The sequence below is a fragment of the Lepidochelys kempii genome, chromosome 1, assembly GCF_965140265.1.
Source record: "Lepidochelys kempii isolate rLepKem1 chromosome 1, rLepKem1.hap2, whole genome shotgun sequence".
NCBI lineage: Eukaryota > Metazoa > Chordata > Testudines > Cheloniidae > Lepidochelys > Lepidochelys kempii.
In genome coordinates this window covers 267,661,663-267,685,958 of record NC_133256.1, presented here as the reverse complement: position 1 = coordinate 267,685,958, position 24,296 = coordinate 267,661,663, and the positions used below count along the sequence as shown (strand labels likewise).

General features: G+C 41.2%; 2 protein-coding genes across 8 annotated transcripts in view; one reads left to right on the top strand and one right to left on the bottom strand.

Annotated features, from left to right (window-relative positions):
* The first annotated feature begins 4,392 nt into the window (after positions 1-4,392).
* On the top strand, positions 4,393-6,560 carry SNRPF (small nuclear ribonucleoprotein polypeptide F). Its single transcript, XM_073327492.1, has 4 exons — positions 4,393-4,477; positions 4,649-4,774; positions 5,550-5,614; positions 6,450-6,560. The coding sequence occupies exons 1-4, from the start codon at positions 4,475-4,477 to the stop codon at positions 6,514-6,516; spliced, it is 261 nt and encodes an 86-aa protein (XP_073183593.1). The 5' UTR covers positions 4,393-4,474; the 3' UTR covers positions 6,517-6,560.
* The window catches only part of CCDC38 (coiled-coil domain containing 38), a 40,975-nt gene continuing 21,895 nt past the window's right edge, over positions 5,217-24,296 (bottom strand). For all 7 annotated transcript variants that reach the window (XM_073327488.1, XM_073327485.1, XM_073327484.1 and 4 more), the window contains 6 exons: positions 23,188-23,251; positions 22,674-22,825; positions 20,495-20,630; positions 15,057-15,262; positions 9,958-10,051; positions 5,217-7,409 (listed from right to left, as the gene is read on the bottom strand). In XM_073327488.1, the coding sequence (XP_073183589.1) occupies positions 7,299-7,409; positions 9,958-10,051; positions 15,057-15,262; positions 20,495-20,630; positions 22,674-22,825; positions 23,188-23,251 (763 nt within the window). In that variant the 3' untranslated portion in view covers positions 5,217-7,298. The remainder of the gene's footprint in view (positions 7,410-9,957; positions 10,052-15,056; positions 15,263-20,494; positions 20,631-22,673; positions 22,826-23,187; positions 23,252-24,296) is intronic.

The following is a 24,296-nucleotide window of genomic DNA, read 5'->3' as shown; positions in this document are numbered from 1 at the left end:
AGCTGGATCGCTTGGTAATAGTGACCATAATATAATTAAATTTAACATCCCTGTAGTGGAGAAAATAGCACAGCAGCCCAACACTGTGGCATTTAATTTCAGAAAGGGGAACTACACAAAAATGAGGAAGCTAGTTAAACAGAAATTAAAAAGTACAGCACCAAAAGTAAAATTTCTGCAAGCCGCATGGAAACTTTTTAGACACCATAATAGAGGCTCAACTTAAACGTATACCCCAAATTAAAAAACATAGTAAGAGAGCCAAAAAAGAGCCACCATGGCTAAACAACAAAGTAAAAGAAGCAGTGAGAGGCAAAAAGGCAGCCTTTAAAAAGGGGAAGTTAAATCCTAATGAGGAAAATAGAAAGGAGCATAAACACTGGCAAATGAAGAGTCGAATACAATTAGGAAGGCCAAAAAAGAATCTGAAAAAAGCTAGCCAAAGACTCAAAAAGGAGTAGCAAAAAAAAAATTTTTAAGTACATCAGAAGCAGGAAGCCTGCTAAACAAACAGTGGGGCCACTGGATGATTGGGATGCTAAAGGAGCACTCAAGACAAAAAGGCCATTGCAGAGAAACTAAATGAATTCTTTGCATCGGTCTTCACTGCTGAGGATGTGAGGGAGATTCCCAAACCAGAGCCATTCTTTTTAGGTGACAAATCTGAGGAACTGTCCCAGATTGTGGTGTCATTAGAGGAGGTTTTGGAACAAACTGATAAACTAAACAGTAATAAGTCACCAGGACCAGATGGTATTCACCCAAGAGTTCTGAAGGAACTCAAATGTGAAATTGCAGAACAACTAACTGTGGTTTGTAACCTATCATTTTAATCAGCTTCTGTACCAAATGACTGGAGGATAACTAATGTGACATCAGTTTTTAAAAAGGGCTCCAGAGGTGACCCCGGCAATTACAGGCCGGTAAGCCTGACTTCAGTACTGGGCAAACTGGTTGAAACTATAGTAAAGAACAAAATTGTCAGACACACAGATGAACGTAATTTGTTGGGAAATAGTCAACATGGTTTTTGTAAAGGGAAATCATGCCTTGCCAATCTACTAGAATTCTTTGAGCGGGGTCAACAAACATGTAGACAAGGGGGATCCAGTGGATATAGTGTATTTAGATTTTTAGAAAGCCTTTGACAAGGTCCTTCACCAAAGGCTCTTAAGCAAAGTAAGCTATCATGGGATAAGAGGGAAGGTTCTCTCAGTGATTGGTAACTGGTTAAAAGATAGGAAACGAAGGGCAGGAATAAATGGTCAGTTTTCAGAATGGAGAGAGGTAAATAGTGGTGTCCCCCGGGGTCTGTACAGGGACCAGTCCTATTCAACATATTCATAAATGATCTAGAAAAAGGGGTAAACAGTGAGGTGGCAAAATTTGCAGATGATACAAAACTACTCAAGATAGTTAAGTCCCAGGCAGATTGTAAAGAGTTACAAAGGGATCTCACAAAACTGCGTGACTGGGCAACAAAATGGCAGATGAAATTCAGTGTTGATAAGTGCAAAGTAATGTACATTGGAAAACATAATCCCAACTATACATATAAAAAGATGGGGTCTCAATTAGCTGTTAACACTCATGAAAGAGATCTTGGAGTCATTGTGGATAGTTCTCTGAAAACATCCACTCAATGTGCAGCGGCAGTCGAAAAAGCAAACAATATTGGGAATTATTAAGAAAGGGGCAGATAATAAGACAGAAAATATCATATTGCCTCTATATAAATCCATGGTACGCCCACATCTTGAATACTGTATGTAGATGTGTTGCCCTATCTCAAAAAAAGACATATTGGACTTGAAAAAGGTTCAGAAAAGGGCAACAAAAATGATTAGGGGTATGGAACGGCTTCCATATGAGGAGAGATTAATAAGACTGGGACTTTTCAGCTTGGAAAAGAGATGACTAAGGGGGGATATGATAGAGGTCTATAAAATCATGACTGGTGTGGAGAAAGTAAATAAGGAAATGTTATTTACTCCTTCTCATTACACCAGTCCTAGGGGCCACCAAATGAAATTAATAGGCAGCAGGTTTAAAACAAACAAAAGGAAGTATTTTTTCACACAACACACAGTCAACCTGTGGAACTCCTTGTCAGAGGACGTTGTGAAGGCCAAGACTACAACAGGGTTCAAAAAAGAACTAGATAAATTCATGGAGGACAGGTCCATCAATGGCTATTAACCAGGATGAGCAGGGATGGTGTCCCTGATCTCTGTTTGCCGGAAGCTGGGAGTGGGCGGTGGGGGATGGATCACTTGATGTTGCCTGTTCTGTTTGTTTCCTCTGGGGCACCTGGAGTTGGCCACTGTGGGAGGACAGGATGCTGGGCATGACAGACCTTTGGTCTGACCCAGGATGGCCATTCTTAGTTTGATTTCTGTGGCCTCAGAGAAGGGCACATGATTTGGTCCAGTAATAATTCAATCAGAGATAGTACTATTTCTTTGAACAGTATGGAGACAGAAGGAATTTGCCAATGATTTGGGGGGATATAAATACGTAGAGGAGTGGACACTGCTTGGAAGTATAGTTGTTCATTGAATATATTAAGCATTAAGCAGAAAAAATAAAATCATACTTACTGTGTACAGTAGCCTCAGTCTCAAAAGGAGCTATATATATTGGGGCAAGTTCTTGTCTGATCAACTGCTATGAGACTGTGATGCTAACACACGGATTACTAAATGTTACAAAGACAATATTTATTAGGGCTTAAGGGAGTTAGGAGTTATAACTACAGCAACACAGCTAAAATTCATTAAGTGTAAGCAAGCCAGGAAGGGCATTTTGGGCATTCTAGTGCCAAGAGAAATAGTAGCAGTTCTACTGCTTGAAGTTTAAAACTATACTGCAGCTTTCAATCCTGCACTGGCAGGGACATAGACTAGAAGAGCTAAAGGACAGGTTTCAGAGTAACAGCCGTGTTAGTCTGTATTCGCAAAAAGAAAAGGAGTACTTGTGGCACCTTAGAGACTAACCAATTTATTTGAGCATGAGCTTTCGTGAGCTACAGCTCACTTCATTGGATGCATACCGTGGAAACTGCAGCAGACTTTATCCGATGAAGTGAGCTGTAGCTCACGAAAGCTCATGCTCAAATAAATTGGTTAGTCTCTAAGGTGCCACAAGTCCTCCTTTTCTTTTTAGAAGAGCTAAGTATTTTTTTCCAGTTTTAGTTTTGATAATTCCATGTCCATATTAATTAAAATATCCTACCGTATACATTACTCTTCTGAAAAGAAATCCAGTTCACTACGCTTTGCTCCACCTCAACATATTGCAAGAAACATGGAACTGGAAAAAGCTGGCTTTACATGAAAAGAGAGTATAACAGCGTTTCTTACCAGAAGGCTCCACCAGACAGGCCTAATGCAGGTTAAGCACTGCCGCCTTGTGGATAAATATATACACTCACACGACATTCAATTCTGGGATGAGACTGAATCTAGTTTGCAGATTTCTAACCCTGTTGTTCCCAGGTTATTACAGAGACAATGGGGATGAGGGGAGTATCTTTTACTGCCTAGATCACTTCATCAGTGAGCTGTAGCTCACGAAAGCTCATGCTCAAATAAATGTGTTAGTCTCTAAGGTGCCACAAGCCCTCCTTTTCTTTTTAAGTACAGTAGGTGGCAACAACCCCGCTAACTCCAACCCTGCAATGAGCTTTCTTCTTCTTTTTTATTTAAAAAAAAAACCAAAACTTTTTTTGCTCTACTTTAGCAGGTTCTTTCTCAGCTCAGGGACGAATTGATCATTTGGAAATATTTTTAGGCGAAACGGTTGAGTAGTTTTCAAAAGCGAAGAGAGAGAACTAAGTTCTTCAGGTTTGTGAGGCACTCGGCTGCTCTGGCCACGGGGGAACTGGAGAAATAATGGGGCACGGAAAAGCCTATGAATTAAATAATCAAATGCACAGCACTGCACGGAGCAGTCACTGGGCCAGGCCACGGGAAGTAGCTGCAGGGAAAGGCCCGGACCCTGCAATGGGATCCACGTGCTTTGGCTCCCCCCGGGCCTTGGGGACGGTCTGTCTCCCGCCACCGCCATCATAAAACCGCTAAGAAAGCGCAGATTCAAATTCCAGCCTCCGCGCGCACACACACACACACAGAGGACTACGGTACGGAACCAACGGCCACAGGTCGCCGCTACCGCACGGGAAGGGGCGTGGCCATTCACGCTTCAGTCTCCGCGAAGAACCGCGTCGCCCGCCAACTCCGTCCCGCCACTCAGCGCCCGGCTTTGCCGTTCGCGCGCCAGCCCTGCCCCCCGCCCCCCGCCCAATGGGACTCAGGCTTCCGTGGGCGGGGAAAAGGCGAAAGGTCAGGGCGCCCTCCCGGAAGTGGAGGCGCGGGCGTCACTTCCTGCCTTTCTCTTAGACTCCAGCGGGTGCACGTGCGGCCCTGCGAGTAATTTTTGTTTTTACCGCTGCCTTGCGCCAGGCCGCGTTACCATGGTGAGGGGGGCGCCGCCGCCGCGGCGGGGAGGGGTTGGGGGGGTGGCGGCGACGGGGGCGCCCTGGGGCGGAGGAGGGGCGGGGCGGTAGGTAACGGGGTGCGGGGGGGGGCCGCGCGGGATCCGGGCCGCTCGCCCTGACCCCGCTGGTGTGGTGACTTGCGCCCCGCAGAGCTTGCCCCTGAACCCCAAGCCCTTCCTGAACGGGCTGACGGGGAAGCCGGTGATGGTGAAGCTGAAGTGGGGGATGGAGTACAAGGGCTACCTGGTGTCTGTTGACGGCTACATGAACATGCAGGTCAGTGGGAGCCGGGACGCGGCGGCCCCGGGGGGGCCCCAAGGGCTGTGGGAGATCCGCTCCCCTCGGGCAGCCTGGGCTGTTCAGGAGGGACGGGGGGCCCCAGAGCTGGAGGGGGCTGGGTCAAAGCTGGGTGCGTGTCAGGGCTCAGAGGGGCCCAGAGGTGGGTGGTGTGTGCGTCTGTCTGTGTATCACGGTGGTTCAGAGGGGATGGCGGGTCCCACAGGTGCGGGCGGGTCAGGATTATTCAGGGGAGTGACTTGTCTGGTATCAAATAAGTCATCTGACAGGTAGGTAGGGAGCCCACTGCTCCTGTTCTGCTTAGCTCTGTGAGCAGTACAGGGCAGCGCAGCAGCCTTGGCCAAGATGAAGGTATGATTGGATTGAGAATTTATGAAAAGGGCTATACAAGAACTGATAAGTAGTAGCAGTAATTACTTCTTTGAAGCCTGATGGCAAACATATGTTTTAATTTCCTCAAAAGTACACTTACAGGAAGTTTAGTTTGTAGACTAGTTCTAAAGCAATAGGCAATACTTGGCTATATATTACATACTTCTGGTCACATTTCTAAATGAAAAGCAAAACATAATAAGCTACATGCATAATAAAATGAAGTGTTCTAATGAGGTACAAGTTACTATTGAACAGACCCAGTCTCCAAAAGGGCCCATTAACCCTTGTAGAATGACTTTAGCCTTACAATAGTTTACTACTTGCTGGCTGAGAATTTTTTTCAAACAATTGTGCTAATATTTTCTTTCTTTTCTAAAAGCTTGCAAACACAGAAGAATACATAGATGGTGCATTGTCAGGACACCTTGGTGAAGTTTTGATAAGGTAATTATCAAATTGGAGTATTTTGTAAATTACATAGTAGACATATTACATTTGTAGATGGACATAACTGTTCAACTCCTAATACTCAACCTAAAGCAACCTGAAAATGTGCAATGTTAAAGACATTAACAAAGCGTTGTCAGGGACTGTTTAGCATAGAAATAGATATTACAATTAAAGGATTACACTAAAAAACTATATTATCGGGGGTGGGGGAAGTAACACTAAAACTCACAAATGTTTCATAATTTCTCCTTTTGTAATGATGTCTTTCATTGGTTCTCTGGGTTCTTGTTGGATATTTATAAGAATCTTTTGTCAGTAGCTGAGGAAAATCTCACTACTAATATCAGGAAGTTAAATAGGCACTGAACAGTTTCACAGCAATCAGCAGGTGGCAGAGACTCCAGAGTGCGTGTGTGGCAGGGAGGAATTTCAACAGAGTACTAATAAACTATTACATATGTATTAAGGCCCGGCTCCTGCAAACACTCTTGTGCTTGAAGTTAAACATGAGCATAAGTTTATAGGCTCTGGGCCTAAAAATAAATTAGCTTAACGTACGATGAATCTGTCATTCTTTAAATAACTTATTTTCTCTGTTATAATGGACAGTTACAAAATGAACCATCTGGAAAGCTCTTGGACTGTGGGATCACAATCAACATATGTTAATAGGTTGGCCTGCTAAACTTGATATTTGGAGGGTTTTTTAAGTAGCTGGTCCAAGTTCAATTTGGAAAACACATAACTTAGTTAAAAGCTAGTGTTCATCTGGGGAAAGCCAGAACAATAACATCTTTAAAATTAAGAGAACTTCTGGTTCTGTTTACAGATGTAACAATGTCCTGTACATCAGAGGAGTAGAAGAAGAAGAAGAAGACGGAGAAATGAGAGAATAAGTTTGTATATTTCTGGAAAATAAAGATCAGTTTTTCACAACTTTTGTTAAGGAGTCTGAAGTTTTACTGTACAAATTTATATAAAATTTGTTACTTGTTTGTTTAGTGTATTCTCGTATGGACGGAAACTTTTAACTGTATAAAACCATCTAATTTAAAGTCAAACTTTTTAAAGGTTGTTGCAAGATTAATGCTAGAGGAAATCTTTCAGTCTGAAATAGAAATAAGATTACATAGCTGATGGGCTGAAATGACATTTTAAAATACTAATATGTGTACTACTTTTATTTTATTCTTAAAGGTGAACTCTTGCATCTAAGTGGCTTCCCATGGTGAATTTTATTTTTAAAGTTGTGCATATCAACCGGATCGTGATATATCACTTTATGTAGCAACGGGTGTCCTATCTCTTTCGTTGCACTGCAGTCATATAGAGCAGCTCAAAAGTCAGTGAGGATTTTTTTACTGTTGCAAACAGCTTGTCTTTCTAAGCTAACTACACTGGAGTATACTGAAGAAGTTGTGGGAATGACATTTTTCTCTGTTGATAGTGGTAATAGGTGTTACAGAACAAGCAGTGAAGAGATTCTGGGCTTTTTCACATTAGATATACAAAGTAGGTTTTCTACTTATAATAAGGATCCCTTAATAACTCCTTTTTGTTAGTAAGTTCTGTTAAACTACAGTACAGAATATTAATTTTTGCTCTAGATGAACTAAGTAGGAAGAAAAAGCTACAGCACTGTAAAACTACCTTTAAGGAGGTACAACTACTTTTAAACTCAAGTGAAAAATAACAAGTCGTCTTGCGTTTTTGTGGTGTTCTCTTTCGGGCACACCTCCTTCCGTCTAATCTCTGGAGGCTGTGAGCGAAATACCAGTTTTCTTCCCATCTGAAATGTTGGAAAAGGAAAATGTTGAACACAAACATTTACGTCTATGGAGACTCATATTTTCTATTAAGTCTATATAGGACTGCATTGTGAAATACTTTCACAGTTCTATATTGGGGGAAGAGTTGCATTATGCCCCAATGATTCCAAGAGTCATTTTTGCCCTGAAATAGTCAAAGCTGCCTGAAGTATGACTGCTCTATTACCTATAGAGAAAATATGGCCTCAGTGGCTGGATGGGTGACACAATGGAGATAATCCTCCGCTGTTATACATTTACATAGTTCCATTGAAGTCAATGGAGCTATGGTAATTTACACTAGGTGAGGATCTGTCCCAAGGTCTCTTGCTATGTGTAGGTCTGGCACATCATAGCCTTAGTCTGGTTTATAACGTGCAGATTCTTGCTTAAGAATATAAGTGGACTTTAAAATTTAAAAAGAATAAAACTATGTTAGTTGATTAGTTTATTTTAAAAAAAAAAGTCCTCAACCCTTGCCTGCGCATCTGGGCTGAAGTTCACAGCTGCTTTGCTGTTATCACCAGCTGAAGACCATGACCCTTTTGAGGCTGTGATGGCACATTACATCTAAGAGTTTAAACCCCTATGGATTTAGTTCAGAAAGGCGAAGTACAAACCAGAACTAAACAGCTGGAGGTGTTAGGGGTGTATGAACAAGAATTAGTAGAGGAGAGAAGGGTGTGTGAATGCACGACTGTCAGAAACTGGAGCACATAAGAGGCTATAAATACCAGCTACTTGCAGGAATGAGAATCTTGAGTGGCTCAGGGCTGGGATGGCTCCTTCCCATGGCACTAGCATCAGTATGTGGCACTTACTGCCTTCTCTTTGTTGTGGCAGTATGCTGCCTTTTATTCTACCATTTATACATGAGTATTAATGAATCATTTCCTAGCCTGGATCCTAGCCTGCGGCTATGGAAAGGCTCCCTTCCCCACTCTGGAAGAAGCACCTCTGATGAAGTGAGCTATAGCTCACGAAAGCTTATGCTCAAATAAACTGGTTAGTCTCTAAGGTGCCACAAGTACTCCTTTTCTTTTTGCGAATACAGACTAACGTGGCTGTTACTCTGAAACCTCCCAATTCTAGCTTGTTAGCAGGCCTGACAATACTGCTGTTACCAAGATTAGAGGTAGAGAACAGAGAGAAATTGGAATCTACCACCACCACTTTTCAAAACTTGTATTAATCTACACTCTGCAAAAGACTAAAGACACCCAGCTTTAACAATATTGTGTGTCTGAAAGTTTTACCTGCTTTTGTTATATGCCACCTAAAACAACTCACTGAAACATTAGAAATTACCTGTTCTTCAGTTTACTCTAATAACTTGCACTGCTTCTGGCACAGTCAATCAATTAAGACTGGAGCTTACAAACAAATATATGAATCATTTTACTTGTGGGTGTTACCCATGTACACGAGCATTTGCAGTACCTTAGCTTGCTCCGTGAAACTCATTTTTCAAAATAGAAAAACATGCATAAGTAGAGCACTCACAGCTATTTCATCTGCCTAATTTGAAAAACAAGACTATGCTTCAAATTGTGTGTCTCGGAGGTTGAGATAAAATCAGACAATCTGGAAACTGCACAAGTTTTTACATATTTATTAATAGAGGGCCACATTAAATTCTCACACAACCCTGACAACATAAAACTGTATAACACAGTGAAAATTAATTACTTATATAATCTTAGATGTGTAATTAGTGTTACTGCATTTACTTCATTATATAATTAAGATGTACCTTAACATATACAGTTAGAGGGAAGAAATAAGGTTGAGGTGATAATGTTCACTCAGTTTTCTGATTTTACCCTGTTTTTTGGCTGTAATTGAACAGTTGCATAATTCATTCTACATTTACAGGCCTACTCAGTTTGAATAATGATGCTAGCAGAATGCAGAGTAGTACTAGCATCCAGAAAATATGAAGCAGATAGAATTGTACATTTTATATATTGTAGTTGAGGCCATGGAAACAGTTCAAGTATGCTCTTGAAATGTGAATTCTCTGCTGATTTCTAACTGCTAATGATGTGACCTCTTAATTAAATAAAAGGACCTTGAACTGGATTATACTTTAAATTTCCCTCAACCAGCTTCAAGTAGTATTTTACTGAAATATTCAATTAGTTACTATTCAAAATAAGGGCTAGACATTTTCAGTTACTCCACTAATTGGTTGCTGGCATATTTTAGTGCTTTATAATTGAGTTTTCACCAAATACTAGTTAGCTCTTATTCTAAAAGGCCTGTCTGATGTCAAATAAGTTATAGTGGATTAATTATTTTTAGTGATCTACTACTACTGCAAATTTTGTAAATTTATTTACTGAATAGACTAATGATCAGTAGTGTTTTATGTTTTAGTCATAACTACATGCAAATTTCTCTCCTGCATAGGAAAAGTAAAGCTAATACTAATATTTAACTTTAAAAGTGCTATAAGGGGACAGGATTTTTCTTAAGAAAAATACATGTGGTCTCAGACTTTTCAGAAAAAATAAACTAAATGCAAACCTTCTTCTTTGGTGCTGCAGTTGCTCTTTTCAGAGAACACTGCAGTCGTTCTTCCTGAAGTTTCATTTCTTGTCTCTTTTTTTCTTCACGTAATCTGCAGTGGCGAAAAATAAAATTTGCTAGTGACTCCTAAGGTATTGATAGGAACAAAAAGGTCTGAAACTTTAACACAAACTCTTTTTGTTCTTTAAATTTAATTTTGGAGGCAACAAACAGTAGTTTTCAAATAGTAGTTAATTATCTTGGTTCAAGAAAGGTGTTTTCCTGAACTACCAGCAAAATGACTAAGGAGAATGAAGTGGGGCAGGTTTGCATATTAGAATTTTTAAAAATAATCTGGGATCCTATATAGCTGCTTGTTTTTTTTACTAGAGTAATATTACTGTTTTAGATGTAACATTCAGGAACAGATTTTAGATGTCACTGTTCAGGAATTTGATGGAAGCAAAGTTTATTTCTTATAAAAGAGCATCATGTCTAACTTGCAGAGCAGGGGAGAAGGAAAGGGTATCATGATGTTATTTCCACATAAGGCAGTCACTGCCTTTAAATTTTTTGTCCTCTTTCAGACTTTTTTTTAAACCATAGTCTTGTACTATGATTACATCAGCTCTCACAAGCTATACGGTGTTGGTCCTAATCAGCATTCAGATGGGATACTTCTAAACAACAACTTTATGACATAGAAAGTGTTTTGACAGGACGAGACTCTCCTCTCCATATAAATCAAACTAATGCCACAGACTGGTGAGAAGTGGTATTGTGCTGCTGGAATTGTTGCTTTTGGAGACAAGTGGTGAGCACCTTCAAATTCTCATGGCACTTTTTTGAAAAACAGAAATTAGCCAAACACTGACCTAGCCAAAGCCGAGCTTGGATAATCACACTGACATTCCAAAAGTAGTGCACTGTTAGATAGTTGCCATATTCTACCCCAGAAATGACTATACATATGTATAACTAATAGGTCAAAAACACTTTAGGAACTATTGCTGAAATAATTTTATCCAGTTCTAGGGTGGAACATGGTAGCAGTTTCACAGTGCACAGTGACATTATTTAGGTTGAACAGGAAGCCTATACTAACATATCCTCTTGAAACTGCAAGGTATGTCGGAAGGGGATGGGAAGGCAGTAGGCAGATACAATACAGTTAACCAAATTGGGCTTTGGTCAGAACTAGCTAACTTTCTTTCACATCTTTCATAACGGGGTACAAAATCTTTATCACATGTGCTCAGGTGTGGGCTTTTATGTCTTCTTTGAAAGATGGCACATCCATCCAAAAGTACAATCTGTCCCTTCACATCATGCTGGGGTGTGAGTTTAGTAATCACTCAGAATAAAGAATGGCCTTCCAGCTACATTACTGTCCTGTTTTTTTCAGGCATACTTTTTTGATGCTGTATGCTTTATTTATTCTTTTCTGTGGTGGGTGTACAGTAGACTGCAAACTGTAAGTTACCAAATGTACGATATGAGGAAAAAACAAAGAGGCTTTACAAAATTCTGGTCACACTAATGTAGCTAATGCATAAAAAGTTTTGTATACTATTTAAGTAGCTCATATACTGATAAAACCCATAAGGGGGCAGTACAGTATAACTATTCACTATATTAGACATTACATCATAGTGTTAATGCAAAAGTGTCAATTAAAAACAGGATGGTGGCTTTTTGCAGTGGAATCCTTAATTCTTGCTAAAAAAAAAACAACCCAAACAAACCTAATGAACCCAACTCACTTCACAACAGGCTGCCATGTAGAGAGAATCAAAGCTCAAGCCCCACATTTAGGCTCTGATCCTGCAAACCCCTATTCATGTCCATGAAGAAGTTCTTAAGTTACCAGGAATGGTTAGGCAACCTCTCTCCTCAAAAGAGCAAACCAACTTTTGAAAAAATTGAAACCATTTGAAAAAATTACCACAGTAACAAAATGAGCTACTGGAGGTAAACTACCTGCATTACATCAGATACGTTTGTTCTGAATTTTCATACAAAACTCCTTAAATTTGTAATAATTTTTTGGTGACTAGACATGACTGTCAAGGTTGGAACATAATACGCCTGCCAGGTGTTTTATCTCTGTTTTTGCTGGGTAATTTAACACAAGGACAAAGCATGCTGTAACTGCCTTGACATTTATTTAACTTTGGAATTCAGCTAAAACAGATGCCAGTTTCTTTTCCCAGATAGCTACTGCTTTATGGCACCTTGTGGAATCACACAATAGCAGTAGCTTTATTAATTGTCATATTATCTATGCTCCCACAACCCAAATCAGTGCAACTGGCACTGCTGTGATCACTGCACGAATACTGTGTCTTGTTTTGGTGTACACATTTAAAGAAGGATGTTGAAAAATTGGAGAGGGTTCAGAGAAGAGCCCTGAGAATGCTTAAAGGATTAAAAATCATGCCTTACAGCAATAGACTCAAGGAGCTCAATCTATTTAGCTTAACAAAGAGAAGGTTAAGGGGTGATTTGATTACTTGGTATGTATCTGAATGGAAAACAAATAGTTAATAATGAGCTCTTCAGTCTAGCAGAGAAAGGTATAACATGATCCAATGGCTGGAAGTGGAAGCTAGACAAATGCAGACTGGAAATAAGATTACATTTTTAACAATGAGAGTAATTTACAATTGGAACAACTTACCAAGGGTCATGGTGGAGTCTCTATCACTGACCATTTTAAAATCAAAATTCGATGTTTTTCTAAAAGATCTGTTCTAGGAATTATTTTGGGGAAGTTCTATGGCTTGTGTTATAGGAGGTCAAACTAGATGATCACAATAGTCCCTTCTGGGCTTGGAATCTATGTGGCTAGTTTCTCAACAAAATGGGATCACTCGTGTGTGTTGGCAGGATCAGCAGGGCCTTAGTCCCTTGCTTTTGTGAAAGTAGTGCAGCAAAGGTAACATGCTCAGCCCCTCTCATCAGGAAAGGAATCTCTGCCTTACAAAGCCAGCTTTCCTGCTGATTCATGGCAAGGAGCATATCTCCTCCGAATCCCTTCCTCTTGTGCTGAGAGGTCTGATGCATGCTAAAGGTAGAAACTGCCACCTTCTTCTACTAGAAGAAAAATTAGTGCACCAGGGACCCTATGGCAGTTTAGAACAAGTCGGAGCTTTGGGACTTGAAGGATGCTTCCAGCTGCAAAGAAAAATCTGCTGTTATTTGGAAAAGCCAAACTTTGTTTTTATGTGTGATGTTTTGAACATGGTTGACATGCCCTAATTTTAAATGAGCTGTTGATGTCCAAGAATAGATATCCAGCACCATGCAGCTGGGGAGTAGCCATATCTCCACTTTGTTGTTTTTGTAATAGATCAACTAAAAGCAACTCCTAGTCCTGAAACATTTAAATGTGTCCTTGTTTCAACAGATACATCTGGTGTACTGACAGAAAAGAAAAACCTTTTAGCTACTTGTATTTTTATTGTAATATTCATACAAAATGTCAACTATGATATTCCAATATACCACAGTATAAATATTTAACTCATGATTGAACTTCCCTAACATAAAACAAAAGCATTTTTATTATATAACAAAACAAGTGTAGACCTGTTTCTGCACCAAAAGTAGAAAAAATAATTCCAGAAACGCTTAGAACATAAAAATATAATTGGGGCCTTTTATGAGATCAGTGTTGTATTCAAATTTCTGAGGGTTTTTGTATATTAAACAGTTTCTTTTATGTTTTTTGAAAAACTTGTGTGTGATATCACATTAAATGAACTGTTTTTCTGACCTGTGGTAAACCCAGCTTTGAAATATAGTAACATCCAAAGAAGGAGCATTTGGCAAGATGTTTGCTCCCCTGAGAACTCCAACTCATACTATCTCACTGGCACTATCTCTTTAAAAAAAAGTAACAGGAAAAACAGGAAGAAAAAATTGCCCAATCCATTTGTTTCCATTGGAACATAGCTGTACAAATATAGTACCTCCAGATAACAAATAATAGGCTACTGAGGACCAACCAGACACTCCCATGTACAATAGGGCAAAAAGTTGAACTATAGTGGATTGTTAGTGACTATAACCTGATGGTGTTCCTCTGTCATATTATCACTATAACACATGGGTTAGGGTCTGGCTCCCTACTCCCATTGACCTCATTCCCTGGTTGTTTCTCTCTATTATTCTAGGACAAGACTGCCCATCAAGTCATACGTTTTTGTCCATTAAATAAAAGTAAAAACATCTCAGTTTGCTAAACCCAATAACCACTGGTTGAGATTAGACACCATACGAGTCCTTCATATCCCATGCTCAGAGGTGCATTAAGGTTTCCGGGGGCCCTGGGCCAGAGCAAGTGGGGGGCAAAAATGGAACATGATGATGAGCCCACACTATCCAGCTGGAGCGCACCACTCCCTTCTCCTAATAGCACATGCACGCTCCGCAGGTGCTGACTTTCCAAAGTGCTGGGGGGGGGGGGAGAGGGGGTGCATGCATGAGTGAGAGAGAGAGATGTGCATTGCCCCTTTAAGTACGCTGACTGCACTTTAAGTACGTTGCCCTTTTAAGCATAAGTCAGTTCAGACAGGAAGCAACAGCTTCCAGCAAGCTCCCTCGGTTCTGTCCCTGAGCCCTGTCCCCCTCCTCTGCTTTATGGAGAGGGGGTACGGAGCGGGGTGGGGGGGCAGGAGGAGGGGGACATCCTGATATCAGCATCCCTTTCAACCCCCCCTCCTCCCCCAACTCCCAGCAAGCCGGAAGCTCCAGGGAGCAGCTCCAAGGCAAAGGACAGGACAGGAGCAGCACATGACAGTCGGGGGAGGGATAGCTGAACTGCTGCTGGGCAGCTGCTGAGTCACAGGACCTGACAGGGGATTTAGGGGAGCTGATGAGGGGGGAGGGCTCCTGGCCCCCCCTGATTCTAATCTCCACGAGGAGGGGCTGCTCTTCCAGAGAATCCTGCAGGCAGTGGACAAAGCAGGCAACTGCCAAACAACGTTATAAGGGAGCACTGCACAACTTTAAACGAGCTAGTTCCCTCATAGATCAGCGAGGTAACAACGAAACAACAACGTTAACTGGGACAATGTTAAGTGAGGAGTTACTGTATTGAACATTCACTTTACCTTTGCCTTCTTTCTTTCATCTTAATTTTCTCAATTGCTTCAATATTTTCTTTTGGAACTGACTCCAACAATTCACACAGTTCTTCAATTCGATTCTCTATTCTCCTCAACATCTGAATGGAGCTAATGCTTGATGCGTCTACTTCTCCAACACTAACTCTGTACACTTCTGCTACCTTTTTAGTAAGTGAATGTAGCATTTTGTCCTTAGATTAAACACAAACAAATCTGTAAGAGCCTATAAAATATTGCATGAGTGATATTTGAATATAATAGCATTTCTGTAAATTCCTTAAAGCAACAGACAATATACACGTGTATTTACTATCAATGTGACAGTCACATGTAATCACATCAATAGGAGGACGATGTTTGTGTTATGTGAATGGTGAAAAAACAGAAGCAGTTTAACCTTATGAAAAACAACAAATATGCAGCCATGGAATTCAAGGAAATTCCACCTTAGCGTTTTGGTGATAAATACCTCAGTCTATTCTTTCCTGAGCTACGGCCCTAATTCAGCAAAGTACTTACGTACATGCATACATGTGTGTCAATGGGACTTTTCACATGCTTATAGCTGGGCATGTGTTTAAGTCCCTGGCTGAACTGTGGCCCCTAAGGGGCAGCCCAGGGATCACCTGCAGCAGCTACAGTAAGGTAAACTATAATTTATCCTGTTTACACAAGGATTTTATAATTTGTTATCTATCAGGTAAAATCTACCTCATTACAAACACCTGTCTTTTTTTCTGGTGTAGACATGGCCTTGGACCCAAGAAGTGGGTTTCTTTCACAAGAGATAAGCAGTGACAGTGTCATAGTGGAATACCAGCTCTGCTACAGTTAAGGTTCAGACCAGCTTTCTGTTTAAAGGCAGACTCTAAAATCCGCAGTTACTCAGATTGCCCTGAAATATGATGTGCCTTATGGGGGGGCATGGGTTAGTGATGCAAATTTAGGGTCACTGGACCAAGGGCTTCCTGAGACATAGTGCCCACCTCCCTCCCCCCACAAAAAAAAACACAACAGCTTTTCTTAAGGTTGACATATTTTACCAACTTTTTTTGTTTTTTTGCCCAGTCTGAGAGATTAAACCATGGCTCTGAGCCTGGCCAAAATGATCTCAATCACCCGACATTTATGTCAACTGGTGCATGGCATCCACTAACCTTTGTTAGCAAAATTGAAAACAGTAGTGTCAAGATAGTTAAGTTTCAAGTTAGGCGCATGCCTAATGCGCGGGAACTAAATGGATTACTTGGAGCATGCATGAACATAATAACCAACAGGGTTTCTAGCGTGTCTGTTTTCACTGCAGGTGGGTCCCTCAATGGGATCTACAGCACCCACTGAACCTGACTTCCAGCCAGTATCAGTCTGAGCCCAACCTCGGGCATTCTAAGAAAGAATTTAGCACCGTGCCTTCAGATGTAGCTTTGTTGTGTGTGTGTCAGGGCTGAATCCTCACTCTGTCACTCTGAGTGCAGGAAGTGGGGACCCACAAGGATTTTAAAAATTAATAGTTGCCACTCCAGGCTTGTATTAAACTCCCAAGGTTACGGCTTTTCTCTGACCTTGGCTTGGTAAACGCTGCCACCACCACCCAAATGAAAAAAAAAACCCTCTGAACCCAGGAAGGAGCACTTGGGAATTCCTCCCTGTGGGGTACCCTCAAGCTCTTTCACGCCCCCTCCAGGGAAGAGCTGAGAAAGAAAACAAAGGAAATTAGCTGTGGCTATCAACTAATCAACCAACATGCACAAACCTCTTAGGACACCAAAAATCCAATCCCGTTCTTAAAAAAGGTAAATTTTATTAAAAACAAAAAAGGGAAAAATACATCTGGAACTTAGGCTTTTTGCTAGATCTTAAAAGAAACAATTACAAAAATTAAGCACCCAAAACAGCTTTCTTGGGGGTTCAGCTTAAAGGTTAGAATCATAGACTATCAGGGTTGGAAGGGACCTCAGGAGGTCATCTAGTCCAACTCCCTGCTCAAAGCAGGACCTAATCCCCAACTAAATCATCCCAGCCAGGGCTTTTTCAAGCCTGACCTTAAAAACCTCTAAGGAAGGAGATTCCACCACCTCCCTATGTAACCCATTCCAGTGCTTCACCACCCTCCTAGTGAAAAAGTTTTTCCTAATATCCAACCTAAACGTCCCCCACTGCAACTTGAGACCATTACTCCTTGTTCTATCATCTGGTACCCCTAGATCCATCCTCTCTGGAACCCCCTTTCAGGTAGTTGAAGGCTACTATCAAATCCCCCCTCATTCTTCTCTTTTGCAGACTAAATAATCCCAGTTCCCTCAGCCTCTCCTCAGAAGTCATGTGGTCCAGCCAGGGCCGTCCCTAGCTATTCTGGGGTCCTACGCAGCCCCCCCAGAGGGGGTGGGGGCAGGCCTCCAGTGGTGGGGGGCTGGCTTGGGGGATGGGGGAACCCCCCCCCCAGCACTCACCGGCGGCATAGCTGGGGCCAGTCTGCACTTCTCACCGCCAGTGAGTGCAGGCCTGGCCCTGCTGCAGTCCTCAGGGGAGTGGAGGCGGGGCTGGGGCAGAGCAGGGGTGGGAAGAGGCAGGGCTCGGGCAGAGCAGGGGCTGGAGCAGCATGCAGCTGTGTAGGGTACCTTTCCTGGTGCCCTACTCAACTGTGTACTTTGCATATGGGTGAGGACGGCCTTGGCTCCAGCCCCCTAATAATTTTTGTTGCCCTCCACTGGACTCCTTCCAGTTTTTCCACATCCTTCATGTAGTGTGGGGCCCAAAACTGGACACAGTACTCCAGATGAGGCCTCACCAATGCCAAGTAGAGGGGAATGATCCCTCTATCTGCTGGCAATGCTCCTACTTATACAGCCCAAAATGCCGTTAGCCTTCTTGGCAACAAGGGCACACTGTTGACTCATATCCAACTTCTCATCCACTGTAACCCTTAGGTCCTTTTCTGCAGAACTGCTGCCTAGCCACTCAGTCCCTAGTCTGTAGCCGTGCATGGGATTCTTTCTTCCTAAGTGCAGGACTCTGCACTTGTCCTTGTTGAACCTCATCAGATTTCTTTTGGCCCAATCCTCTAATTTGTCTAGGGCCCTCTGTATCCTATCCCTACCCTCCAGCATATCTACCTCTCCTCCCAGTTTAGTGTCATCTGCAAACTTGCTGAGGGTGCAGTCCACGCCATCCTCCAGATCATTAATGACAATATTGAACAAAAGCATCTGGAGTTAGCACAAAGGAGATCCACAAGCCAAGATGAGAAATAAACCTGATTGCGTCTAGCTAAACATTATGATCTACTTACACATTTGGAGTTCAGATAAGTAGTTCTATACATGATCTGATGATTTATGATCACACCTGGCTTAAGCTGCTTACAGCATTGCTGCTCTGTCCCTCCAGCCCAGAGAGAACAGACAAAGGGAATGTTTCTTTCCCAAATTTAAAAGTTCAAGCCCTCCCATTGTCTCTTTCCGTCAGGTGCCCATTCCTTTTCTTTTACCTGTAGGCTTGTTAACACTTTACAGGTAAAGCAAGCAGAGAACAGATGCCAAGAGGGATTTTACAGCTAACTGGCTGGCTGGCTGTTCTTAAAGGGGGGCTACCCCCCCTTCATTTATTACAGTGTATGTTATTTTGGGACAATGTAATGAAATATGAGAACGCTTGCTAGGAGGGAAGTAATATTGCGGGGTGGAAGAGTGGCAGGGAGAGGTGTCCGGAGTTGCAGCAAGGGAAAGGAGAGGATTTTGGGGATAGAGGGGCCTCAGGTGAGGGAAGGTGGTGGGTTTAGGGACAGCTACAATCCACCAGCTGGGTGACCTTGGGCCAGTCACTTCACCTTTCTGTTCCTCAGTTTCCTAGCTGTAAAATGGGGAGAATGATACAAAGTTCTTTGAGATCTACTGATTCAAAAATACTATGTAATGGCTACCTCTTTTTGTTATTACCAAAGCGCAACAGCGTATCAACTGCAAAGCTACGCAAGAACTACAACTGCCTAAATCCCCACTAACTCCTACAACAAATCTTTCTTCCTTCCTTTCTGTTAATAAAAAACCTAGGAAATTCACGGACAAAACTTTGTGAAAACACAGAGTGAAGACTTCCTGGTGATATCTCATGCTCTTTGTCAGAGTTGCTGGGTGGTCGGCTGAGGCAGGAGCAGATGCAGGCTGGAGCAGGGGCTGCTCAGGTGGAAACCCTTATGCACATGATGCCAACACTGTACTTTCACTTACCCATCATCAAACCATCCTAACTACTGACAAGCCCCCTGGCAAGAAGATCCCTGTGTCCCACTAATGACACAACCTACACAACACAGTGCTGAAATGAGGCATGTTGGATCTCTCAAATGTACAGATGCACCTTTTTTCTTTGATCACACACATGCGGGCCAGGTAGAAGGGATCACCGTCCCAGCGGCATACCCTCCAGATTTCAGTTTATCACAATCACAGCTCTTCCAAGCTGCTCCAGCTAATCTCTCCAAAATTCAATACAGCTAACACAGGGAATGCAGCGGGAGTGCAGGCAGTTAATTCCTCGCGTCTATTACCAGCTTCAGGGAGGCAGAGTTAAGGTCACATGGGCCTGTAATTTAACACTTCATTTACTGGTTTTCAGAAGTTTGAATTTTGCTTGTTGAATTCAACTTTCTGGAAGAGTATGATATATCACCAGACCTCTTTAACTCTGTATTAACTAAGTTTTTTGTCAATGAACTTGCATTATTATTATTTTCCAAACACACATTTATTTAAATATGTTCAAGTCCTGAAAATAAGGCTGTGAACAGAATGGATTTTGGAAGCCAGGTATCACAATTCAGGTTTGCACAGAGAATAAAGCAAAGGTTTACGTTACTGTTACTGAATCTTCTTGATCTCTGCATATCTTCCTCTAGCACAGCCTGTGTGATATTTTTCTTGCAGACTCAGACCCCAGGCCCAGAGACTATGGCTCGCTCACATTTATATGAAGTAATTGCACACTTGCATAACATGCATGTTACATTTATCTATCTTTGTGCTCAAACACTTGAAATACATAGTCTAAGGGAAAAAAATATAACCTCATATTATCCCTTTCCCCTCGCACAACGTTACCTAGTCAGATTTACTGTACCATAGCTAGAAAGAAGAATTTACTGACTTCTACATCAGCAACTTGAATAGCTGCAGATGGTAAATGAAGTAATAATAATAATAATAAAGTATTAGACACTGCACAATTGATGCTGTTATCTGAACAGGAACAGATTAGAAGAGAGGGGAGGAACCACATGGAATACTTTACACTACTATTTATTTCAAGGCATGAGAAAATCCCCATTCCAGCAGCTTTTTCCTCTATGATAAGAATAAGATTTTTTTTAAAGCTGTAATTGTAAAATTTGTTCTCTTGATATAAAACATGTTTTACAGAAGAGTTACCTGGATTTCTGGATTAAACTCTCCAAAAGAAAACATTTTAGCTCTTAGTGCCAGATCTGTGAGTTTTTCCTCTTCACTGATGCAGGAAACTTTAAGAATTTCTTTATGTCCTATAACAACACTTAATTTTTCATTTCTGTGGGTAAAAAGAGATCTGTGTCATAGTAATATATTCTGTGGATTCATTTGGTTGTGCAGTAAGCATCACTCAGCAGTTTAAAATGTTCTTTTTAGACAACCGCTAAAATCTTAGAAACTGGCTATTTTAGGCAAAGGTAGACTTCAGAGCTTCAAAGTCTAAACAGTAAATCAGTTTATCCCTTAAAGGGGGAAAGAAAATGACAGGAATTTTTTTTTCATATAAGGTAACAATTTCAAAAGCATTCTAGGCAGCTAGAACAAATCTTGGGATTATTTAGACTTCACTACAGTGACTGTCATTATCAAGTTTCAGAGTAGCAGCCGTGTTAGTCTGTATCTGTAAAAAGTAAAGGAGTACTTGTGGCACCTTAGAGACTAACAAATTTATTTGAGCATAAGCTTTTGTGAGCTACAGCTCACGCATAAGCCTTTGTGAGCTACAGCTCACTTGAAGTGAGCTGTAGCTCACGAAAGCTTATGCTCAAATAAATTTGTTAGTCTCTAAGGTGCCACAAGTCCTCCTTTTCTTTTTGTCATTATCAATTGATACTATAATAAATAAGCATCATGCACTATAGAAGTTAGGCAATTAAATAGAGAAAATGAACAAAAAATTGATTTTAAAAACTTTGAAATTAATTAAAAAATAAAACACAAATAAGCTGTGCATTTGTGAAAGGATATTATTAGACAAAAGGCCATAAGGCATCTGTGAAGTAATATCTGCAGCTCATAACGTAGCTTTACTCCCAAAGTGCATACAAAATAATATATTGGGGTCACTTCACCTTGCTGGGGGTTGGAACACAACAGCTATTTAACAGCACTCGGACACATTACACAACCCTGTGGGGCAGGAAGTGAAGAAGAATCTCTTATCCAGCTCAAAATGGAAATGTAAGTAAAGTAAATTTAATTACCCACGTTGAAATTTAGCAAAAGTGCCATAACCACCACATTGTCCAAAGTGGATCTTGATTGCAAAAGGGATTGGGGCAGCCCTGTGTCCTTCTGCTCCCCCTGTAGGTTGTGGAGTATCCCCAGAGGCACTTGAATGGGGGAGGGAGGAGGAGGAGGAGGAGAAGAGCCTCCTTGTGCCATTCTGTAGGAATATAGGCCCTCATTAGATCTGAGTGAACTATGGTTTTAAATTGAGTTGGGACATTAGCATGCACAATAGGCCCAAAGCATGTGACCAAAGAGAATGAGATCATGAAAAAAGAAGAGTTGTTGTGTTAAACTTGTAGTGAAACTTCAAAATACCTGTGTTACCTTATTTAAGGTTTGGGATGAAGTAATGGAAATAAACCATGGTTAACTGGGTACCAGGTGCATTAAATAATTGGTTACATAAGAAACTGCTTCATCCGGCCTTAGCTAAAGTCTGAGAATTGGCAATGACATCACTTGTTTGTTAAAGGAGGTATACAAAAAATAAACTCTGAAAGGGTTAATTGCTAATCCCTGCCTGACCATGTTGGAGCTGGCCAATATGTGTCTAAGCAGCCTTGGGTATAGTCCATTTGTAAGTATCTTGATCAAACGCTTGTAAGTGTTCTGTTAGAGCTTGGACGTAGTATACTGCTTATTAGTTAGGCTTTTTAGGCATGTTTAGAGCAATTGTATAAATACCATTTGGCCTTTGTATTTCATAAAGGATTTATGGTTAAATGAACGTCACGGTAATAATCCCAGCGCCTTCTCCTCCACTCTGTCACACGAGGGCCAGGGACTATATGGTCCTTACTAATTACAAATAGGACATACACAACATGGAGGATATTTGTCTCCCCAGTCTACCTATTTGCAACCCAAAAATGCCAAGCTTGTGTAGTAAAACTGGTATTTTCTGTTATGTATCTACCTTATTCAGAAATTGTGCTCCTTCAAAATACCTTATGAGCCATACTTAAAGCATGACTATGTTGAAAATGTCTCTGCTTTGCTGTTCAAGGAATAGGTCAGGTAATTTAAATATCCAGCAGTGAAGAGGTACCAACTAGCTTTACATATTGCTCTCTCTAGTTCAATAACTTACAGTTTTGCCTTTATAGTTTTTGCCATCTGCTCAATTTCATCCATAGTTTCATCTAAGTCTTGGTTATTTTGGATCAATGCAAGATTTTGTTCCTCTAGCTCTGTGAAGATCTGAAGTAACTGTTTTGGGTCTGTGAAATATATTTCTGGCACCTAAGATAGAGGAAAGAAAGATACATAACATTTACTGGAAGAAGAGCTACACCTATGTTAGGTAACTTCAGTTTTGCTGCAAATAATTTTTTCTAAAATTTAAAACAACAGAAAAATGTATAGGGGGAATCTTAAGGAGCTGATTAAGAAAGGTCTGTGGCTGATTTGAGTTGTTGTAGTGATGCAAAGCTGCTGAAGCAGAGCTGAGAACCTGGCCAATGGGTTGAACATGTGCAACCAAGTACACAATCTGGCCCAGAATTTCTGCAATTTTTGCATAAGAAAAATCAAGTCATTAAAAGAAAAAAAAAATCTCATTTTCCAGAGGACACATGTTCAATCGAGAAGCCTAGTTTAATTACCATATCAGTGTCCAGGTCTTTCAAGGAATCTTCATGAATTGCACAATCACTTTCGCTTTCCCACCTGATATAAAAGGGAAGGAGAAAAGGAGTCAGTTCCTGGTTTCTAAGCCTAAAATCCCAATCCTACAAGAGCTTTCTGATTTCAGTGTGTGGAAAGGGAACTCCCATCATTGCAAAAGATGTTTTCAGCTCTTTGAAGACTTAGGCCTTAGTCTTCTCCACATATGCATACAGTGGAGAGAAGGGAGGAACTGAAGCTTTAACCAACAGGATTAAATTTGATTTTATAAAGGAACTCTCACACCCATTCCTGCAAAGGAACTCTTTCAATGCACTGTCCTGTACTTATAGATTCTCCAGGACTCTATTGAACCTACAAGAATATTTTCTGCCCTTTTCAATAATAGCTGCTTTATAAGTGCTTCACAAAGTTGTGTGTTATATACAGGTATTAATGACTGTGTAGACAAACCAAGCAATCATTGTGAGCTCAATATAGCTCAATAGCCCACACGTTGCTTTGGATATATCTATTTTTTAAATTGTGACAGCCTTCAGCAGGTTCCAGCACATAATCAAGGGCAGAAATATGGCAGAATGGATGGGCAAAACAGACACGTCTATCTGCAAAGAAAAACAACATTAACTAAAAGAGGATGAAAAAGGACAGTTAACTATACGATGCTAAATTACAGTTCTCAATTCCCTCCTACTCTGCTCCCTTGTTTCTCCCAGTCCTCTTGTCTTTCTACTCCACTGCTCTGTAACCAGTGCTGCACCTCCAGTGGGAGCCCCACAGCCAAGCCTAACTGTGAGCCTTCAGCCACAAGACAGTTAATTTAGCTGTCCCATCGCAGGCACCTTCACCTGATACTGGTCTGGCTCCAGATGTTCACTGACAAAATTTTCATTCAGTCATCATACTTCTCCTGGTGTGAATAATCACAACAAATTCTTGGGCCTTCATCCTCAAGTCACCTTAATACTAAGTTGTTGATTTAAAGTTGCTAGCACCAATGATTGTTAAATCCTTCTATCTACCAGATGTCAATGCTCAGAACAGAGGCTGACCTGGGGGCGGAGGAACACATAAATGTGGATCCTTC

Excerpts from the sequence above, each read along its gene's own strand:
- SNRPF (XM_073327492.1), top strand. Across the intron at positions 4,775-5,549 it reads ACGGCTACATGAACATGCAG|CTTGCAAACACAGAAGAATA; the intron begins GTCAGTGGGAGC and ends CTTTTCTAAAAG. Across the intron at positions 5,615-6,449 it reads CTTGGTGAAGTTTTGATAAG|ATGTAACAATGTCCTGTACA; the intron begins GTAATTATCAAA and ends TTCTGTTTACAG.